Source organism: Salvia miltiorrhiza, chromosome 1 (assembly GCF_028751815.1).
Source record: "Salvia miltiorrhiza cultivar Shanhuang (shh) chromosome 1, IMPLAD_Smil_shh, whole genome shotgun sequence".
Lineage (NCBI taxonomy): Eukaryota > Viridiplantae > Streptophyta > Magnoliopsida > Lamiales > Lamiaceae > Salvia > Salvia miltiorrhiza.
Genome location: NC_080387.1, coordinates 59,318,700 through 59,325,960, shown reverse-complemented (window position 1 = coordinate 59,325,960; position 7,261 = coordinate 59,318,700). Strand labels below are relative to the sequence as shown.

The window sequence follows — 7,261 nt, the reverse complement described above, 5'->3', positions numbered from 1 at the left end:
TTTGTGTTTCCGAGATTGTATAATTTGAGCCTGAACAAGAAAACGCTGGTTGGTGAAAGCGGGTTTTGGGAGGAAGGGTCGTGGGTGTGGAGGGTGGAGTGGAGGAGGGAGTTAAGGGAGAGGGAGAAAGGGCTTGTGGAGGATCTTCGGTTGGTTATTGCTGATTTTGCTCCTTGTGTCGAAGTAAAAGACGAATGGAACTGGAAGGTGACACCAGATGGATGCTTCACAATCAAGTCGGCATATGAAATTTTGGCAAAAACAAGAGAGGAGCAACAAGTTGTACCTCTGGAGATGGCAAAGGTTTGGAAGGCCCCTACACCAAATAAAGCCAAGGTGACGGCATGGAGATGTCTTAGAAACAGATTGGCAACATGTGATAATTTGAGTAGAAGAAATGTCCAGATCAACGTGGAGGAGAGATGGTGCAATGCATGTGTTTCTAGCGAGGAAACGACGGAACACCTGTTCCTCCACTGCCCGAAAGCAGCGGCGGTGTGGGATCAGATCTTTCAATGGCTCGACATCAAAACGGCAAATCCGAGAGATATCTTTCAACACTTCATTTCTTTCATTGCGGCTGGAAAAAAGAAGAGAGAAAGAAGACTGCTTAACGCTTTGTGGGTGGGAACAGTGTGGTTGCTCTGGGAAAGCAGGAATGGTAGTCGTTTTCAGGACAAGGCTTGGGATATTGATAGACTTGTCTTTCAGATTAAGGGGAGACTTTGGAGTTGGAACGAGGCCTACAAAATCTTGGAGTTAGGAATTCCTTTTACTTCTTGGTGTTCCAAAGACTTCAAACTTGTTTTGTTGTTCTGATTGGCATTCCTGATGCCTTGATTCATTTTCTTTCAATAAAAATTTTACTTTACTGATCAAAAAAAAAATATCACCTTATAAGGAATGGATAAATATATTATCCTTCAAACCAAACAATATATAAAAAATATGATCCTTATTTTAAGTAATAAATTTATACATCATTATATTATCTCTCGGTATAAAAAGCAAACACACCCACCCTTAAAATATTGATTCTGAATCTACAATTTATTTTTCAACAATACAAATGCAACACAATACTTAAAAATAGTTTTTCCTAAATATTTTTCCAACAAACATAAACATGCAATTGACATATCTTAATAATAGTACTCCCTCCGTCCCATTAAAGTTGGCCACATTTCCTTTTTGGGCGTCCCACTAAAGTTGGCTACTTTCCTTTTCGGGTAAAAATTACACCAAATTAAACTCTATAATTAATCAACTAATCTACACCTAATTAAACCTATCTTCTACACTCATTTAATCTATCATATCCTCACTCATATTTCTCTCTCTCACAGCGCCTCCCTCTTCTTCTTCTCCGGCGGGATGCCACCCCCATCGCCACCGCCGCCTCTCGCCTCTCCGGCCGCCGCCGCCTTTCGCCCATTCAGCCGTCGCCGCCTCTCTCCCTCTCTCTCGCCTTTCGCCCATTCGGCCCAGATCTCGTGATCTCTCTCTCCCTCCCTCTCACCGTCGCATCCTTGGGCGATTTGGGGGATTCGAAGCTCGCCGCCCAAATGCGTGAGGTCGTGCGCCGATTTGGGCGAGGTCGTCGTCCTCCCTCTCTCCCTCTATTCTCGCCGATTTGGGGGCTAGGGCTAGGGCTCGCCTGGTTTTTGATTTCTCGTTCGCCTACGCCGCCGCCTCTCGCCTCTCTCCCTCTAGGGCTCGCCTGCGCCGCCGCCTCTCGCCTCTCCGGCCGCCGCCGCCTTTCGTCCTCTCTCTCCCTCTATTCGCCTTCACAGTCTTACCCCTCTCTCTCTCGGTCTTTCATCTATGCCGTCGGTCATGCGATTCTCAGTGACAAGGGGTGGGTTTAATTTTCTGGTTCTTTTGATTTTTGATTGGATTGATTTTGTGGTTTGATTGAGGAAAATTGGGGAAAATTGATTTTCTGGTTTGATTAGAAAAATTGGATTGATTTTTTGGTTTTTGATTGTTGCCAATGCGATTCTCAGCGACAAGGGGGTTTTTTTGGTTATTTTGAAGACCGCCGGTGTCTCTGGCTGCTGTCACCGTCGCCGGCGCCGACGCAGCCAGAAGGTGCAGTGACAAGTGGAATATGGACCATATCTCATTAACTTATTGAAACACACTTAATTAATACATAACAATTTATTTCTTAATTTCCGTGCCGAAAAGAACGTCGTCAACTTTCTTGGGACGGAGGGAGTAGTATAAGACGCAGCATGATGTTTATGTAAAGAAATCCTGGAAATATAGGGTGACCGCGGGCAGTGTTGAAATGGAAGAGAAAGCGAGGGGAGTGGGGCCCGGGGTGGGGCGGGCAGCTGGGCATTGGCCATTGCGATGGGGTGTCCTGTTCCAATAGTGAGCAAATTTACAGTGCAATGCCACCCATTTATTTGGGTCGGCCCCCCACCCTCGTTTTGAGCCAAACCAAACCTCGAGAATCACACAGACTCGCACACTCTGTGTGTTTATTTTCCAATTTTATTCTTTTTCTCTTCTCGCCCTCGCCTCGCCTCGCCTCCAAAATTCCATCTTTTTCACTCTCTGCTCAGAACTGGCTGTTGTTTTAAGTTTTAGTATAGGCTTACACCCCTAACCCCACCCCGACCCACAAAACAAGCGCCCATGTTTGTACAATGTATCTCATTGATCTTTGTATTCTTGGTCGCCCTTTATCTGTAATGCAGAATCTCATTAATTTATAGCTGAATCTTGCTTGATCTTTTTCTTTTTTATATATATATTATGTGAATTTCTCAAGTTATGATCTTGGGTTGTTAGAATTTGTTGGCATTACCTACAATATGGGATTTTGTTCTCTCTCTCTATCTCTGAACAAAAGAGCGTAGCTGTCTGCTTTCATCCCATTTCAGTTGCATCGTTTTCTCGTGTCGTCCATTTTCGAGCTCTTTTCTTCTTTTGAAAAGGTTGAAGCTCGAGAACTTTTGTTGGGGGGGAAAGTTTTGATCTTGGCTTAATTTCGAAGGTTGCTGCTTGATTGTATGAAGTGGTGAAACGATGAGAGAAGATGGGAGCTCGAAGAAAAGCAAGGTTTGAATTTTATTTTGATTTTGTTTGTGTTGAAGAATTTGTTTTTTTGGAAAAAGGAAGGCAAAGGTGCATTAATGAACATTTGTTTGTGGTGATTTTCTTGATTGTTTCTGATTTGTTGAGTTTGTTAATGAAGCTTTCATGGCCTAAGACGTTAGTCAAGAAATGGTTCAACTTCCAGAGCAAAGATGGAGATTTTCATGCTGATGAAATAATTTATGGAGGTAGTTTTCTCTCTATAAAAATATGGTTTAATTTTGATTTCTTTGATAATCAAATCGGATCACCTCCATCTCTTGAAAGATTAATTTTGGTTCCAACTTTTCTGGGATTTCTTGCATTTATGTCATTTGAAATGAGAATTCATGAATTTCTTTTTACTTAACTGTGAAAAATTAATTTAGTGCTGTTTAATGATGAGTGTGGGAGTTACTGCTGTAGTTAAGCAGCTTTATTAAACAGTTATAAATCTACTTTTTCAGGTGTTGATGAAGAATGGAGGAACAACTTACCTGAGAGAGAGCAGCCATACACAATCAAGAAAAGCAAAACAGGTTCAGTTTTCAAACTTCTGGATTATTCTTTTGGACCACAATATTACTGCCACTCTTGATTCTAGAAAATATATATGTATACATACTATATCAATAATAATCTTTTTTTGTTATAATTAGCAATTAATTTGTAGTACTATAGCTTATTTAGGCTGATTGAATTGACAGAAATACTGACTACTCGAAATCCAGAGTATATGAGGAGAAACAAGTTTGAGTTAGATTCCACTCAAATTACAGATGTTGAAGATTATAGGTTTGGGCTTCCTTTTATCCATCCACTCACTCAGTTTATCACTTTAGCTAAGCCACCAAGGGAAAAAGCAAGTCTTTACTTTATGTATTCCACTGTGTTGTAATGGAACAGGATCTTTGTGGCAACATGGAATGTGGGTGGGAAGTCACCCCCGAGTTACTTGAATCTCGAAGACTGGCTGCACACATCGCCTCCTGCTGATCTTTATGTTCTTGGGTCAGTTCACTAGTCGAGAACTGCCTTTTTTTGTCTAGCTTTTGTTGGTTCTTGGCTAGGAAATGATGAATGGCTAGGTCTTGTATTGTGTTTTGTTTTAGGTTTCAAGAGATTGTTCCGTTGAACGCTGGAAACGTGCTGGGCACAGAGGATAATGGCCCTGCTAGGAAATGGCAAGCGCTTATTAGGAAAACTCTCAACAGTCTTCCTGCCGCTGGTGGTGGTGGTGGAGATGGTGTTTTTACTACACCGTTCACGAGTCCTTATGAACTATATGATGACCTTGAAGGGCCAAACAGGGAACACGATCCCTCTTTCTTACCCCGTCACTCTGTGCAGTCTGTGAGCCACAGCATGAGAATGATGGGAAGTGGCGTTTCAATGGTGCAACCTAAACTTGACCGTAGATTCAGTGTGTGTGATCGGGTTATGTATGGCCATAGGCCTAGTGATTATTATGATCCAAATGCAAGGTGGGATGCTTCCTCTGATGATGAAGATGGGCCAAGTGATTCGTTCTGTTCAAACTACTACAACGCCTCTGTGTCCATCGAGGACAAAGACAAGCATCCGGGGCAGTCAAGATATTGTCTAGTTGCAAGCAAACAAATGGTTGGGATACTTGTCACAGTATGGATAAAGACAGATTTGAGAGACGCCGTGCGCAATCTGAGGGTGTCTTGTGTCGGGAGAGGGCTGATGGGCTATCTTGGTAACAAAGTACGCCTCTTCCAAACTCGGTTGTTATTCTTCAAAATGACCTAAAATGGGACAATCTTACATTGTTATGTTTTGCAGGGATCTATTTCAATAAGCATGTCTTTGCACCAGACGAGCTTCTGCTTCATCTGTAGTCACTTGACCTCTGGGGAGAAAGATGGAGACGAGCTACGAAGGAACTCTGATGTCATGGAAATCTTGAGGAAAACAAGATTCCCTCAAGTCCATGCCATGGCAGATGAGAGCAACTCCCCTCAAACAATCCTTGATCATGAGTGCGTTCCTCGTTCATAGCTATCGGCTCTTTTTGAGCATTTGGCTTTACTTTAGATTGTGTTACGTTTACTGCTTGGATAAATATAATCCGAAAGAATTTAACTGTGTTCCTTTCAGCAAGATCATAATACTGAAGGAAATACTAGTTTCATATTCCAAGTTCTTATTCAAAACATGTGTATTTTCTGACAGTCGAGTCATATGGCTCGGGGACTTGAACTATAGAATTGCTCTTTCATACCGATATGCAAAGGCTCTTGTAGAGATGCACAACTGGAGAGCATTGTTAGAAAACGATCAGGCAAGATTTCTACTTGGATAACAATCAAACACACTATTTCACTGATTGCTTCATCTGTGCTGATTGCTGATCTCTTTCTTCTCTTAAACAGCTTCGGATAGAGCAGAGAAACGGGCGCGTTTTTGCAGGATGGAACGAGGGGAAGATCTACTTCCCTCCTACATACAAGTATTCAAACAATTCAGACAGATATGCAGGAGAAAATATGCGTCAAAAAAAGAAACGAAGAACACCTGCATGGTGACTATCTCATCAAAATACATGTTTAATGAACCATGCCTGTACAATACTGATTCTTTGTGTGTGTGTGAATGAAGGTGTGATCGTATATTATGGCGCGGACATGGTCTCAGACAGCTCTCGTATGTTCGTGGGGAGTCGAGGTTTTCAGATCACAGACCCGTCTGCAGTATGTTTTTGGCAGAAGTCGAGTCCGCCAAATGTGGCCGTATAAAGAAAAGCACGAGCTATTCAAGCTCTCGAGTTGAGATTGAGGAGCTGCTCCCTTACTCACACGGATATGATCAACTAAATTTCTTCTGAAAACAGATCATATCGAAATTCCTGCAAGCATTCCTCACCTTATGCTGCACAAATGAGCAGCAAAGCAAGAACTTAAAATGGAGATTGTTCTTCAACATATTTTGGGCTGTTGGTAAGTCTGCATTTTCTTTTTCACTTATTTTTTTTGTTTGCAATGATGGATTGGTTTTGTTGCTAAAAATATGCGTGGTTTCCATATATTTGCAGGTTCAAAGTGTGAAAAAAAGAGTGGCCAAAAATTGTAAAATCACAACCAATAATGAGGTTAAAAAGAAGAGAATTTGTATATATATCATTTGATCGATTAAGTGCTTCCATGTTGAAACTAAGATAATTTTGTCATATTTGGTTGTAGGATGGAGCAAACCTCATCATTGAGGAGTCTGTAAATGCAAGAAATTTTGTAGCTTGGTTCATAATATTGCCTCCCTTTTTGTTTTTATGGGTAAGCCAATAAATGGTGATGGCCATTTTCATAGCGAAGGAGAAAAGGAGAATTTGAGGTTAAAAGTGTGGAATTAAAGTGAACATTTACTGAAAAGGGAAATATTGATGTCCTTTGTCATCAGCAACTTCTGCAAATCCTTTGCTTTCCTTGGAATTTGAGCTCCAGCTACAGATTTTCATATCTCCCACTCAACATTTATTGTCTATTTAATTTTACACTCATGCCAAACAGTTATAGCGCGGGTTACCCACAAATTAGTTAAATAGGAAAAATTTTGATTTTTGTATCCCTTGTTTTACAAAATAAAAATAAGATTCTGTATCCCTTGTCTGTATTATAAATAGGAGTAATTATTTTATTTTTTTAAAAATAAAACAAAAATAAAAAATGCAAATAATAATAATAATAATAATAAAATAGCTACAATATAGATAATACATAATTAAATTTTATTTTTATTTACAAAAATAAATTAAATAAATTATTTTTTATTATTAAACTAATTTGTGGGTGATCATAATATGATTGCATAGATTTATTGTTAATTTTATTTTGGCTGATGATGAATCAGGTCAAGATTGAATCTAGTGATTTAAAAAATGTGCACATACAAAATAGTTAAAAGTACTTAATAAAATTAATTTATTTAAAAATTTTGGTTCAAAACAATAAAGAATTTAGTTGGTTTTATTAGTTTTTTCACAGTGCAGTTTTTTAAAAAAATTTAAGTATTATTTTGAAGTACAAAAATTATAAAAAATGGAGTAATAAAAATTATAAATAAACTACAGTGTGAAAAAATAACAAAATTATTTAAATCCTTTTTTTATTTTGAACCGAAACTCTCAATAAATTGGTTTTTTTTTTATGTATTT

The 7,261-nt window shown here is 39.4% G+C and overlaps 1 protein-coding gene across 2 annotated transcripts; it reads left to right on the top strand.

Annotated features, from left to right (window-relative positions):
- The first annotated feature begins 2,264 nt into the window (after positions 1-2,264).
- LOC130999364 (type I inositol polyphosphate 5-phosphatase 4-like) lies at positions 2,265-6,566 on the top strand. 2 transcript variants are annotated; one of them, XR_009093475.1, is made up of 12 exons: positions 2,265-3,072; positions 3,209-3,296; positions 3,555-3,626; positions 3,795-3,882; positions 3,994-4,098; positions 4,200-4,818; positions 4,897-5,093; positions 5,287-5,395; positions 5,487-5,635; positions 5,713-6,050; positions 6,146-6,202; positions 6,294-6,566. XR_009093475.1 is itself a non-coding variant. In XM_057924900.1 (10 exons), exons 1-10 carry the CDS (start codon positions 3,040-3,042, stop codon positions 5,936-5,938), a joined length of 1,686 nt encoding a protein of 561 aa, XP_057780883.1. In that variant the 5' UTR covers positions 2,265-3,039; the 3' UTR covers positions 5,939-6,566. The 2 variants fall into 2 exon arrangements, 1 of the variants encoding a protein (XP_057780883.1); XM_057924900.1 differs by having other exon boundaries at positions 5,713-6,566.
- The last annotated feature ends 695 nt before the right edge of the window (positions 6,567-7,261 follow it).

Excerpts from the sequence above, each read along its gene's own strand:
- LOC130999364 (XM_057924900.1), top strand. The coding sequence starts at position 3,040 with ATGAGAGAAGATGGGAGCTCGAAGAAAAGCAAG. Across the intron at positions 3,297-3,554 it reads TGATGAAATAATTTATGGAG|GTGTTGATGAAGAATGGAGG; the intron begins GTAGTTTTCTCT and ends CTACTTTTTCAG. Across the intron at positions 4,099-4,199 it reads GCTGATCTTTATGTTCTTGG|GTTTCAAGAGATTGTTCCGT; the intron begins GTCAGTTCACTA and ends GTTTTGTTTTAG.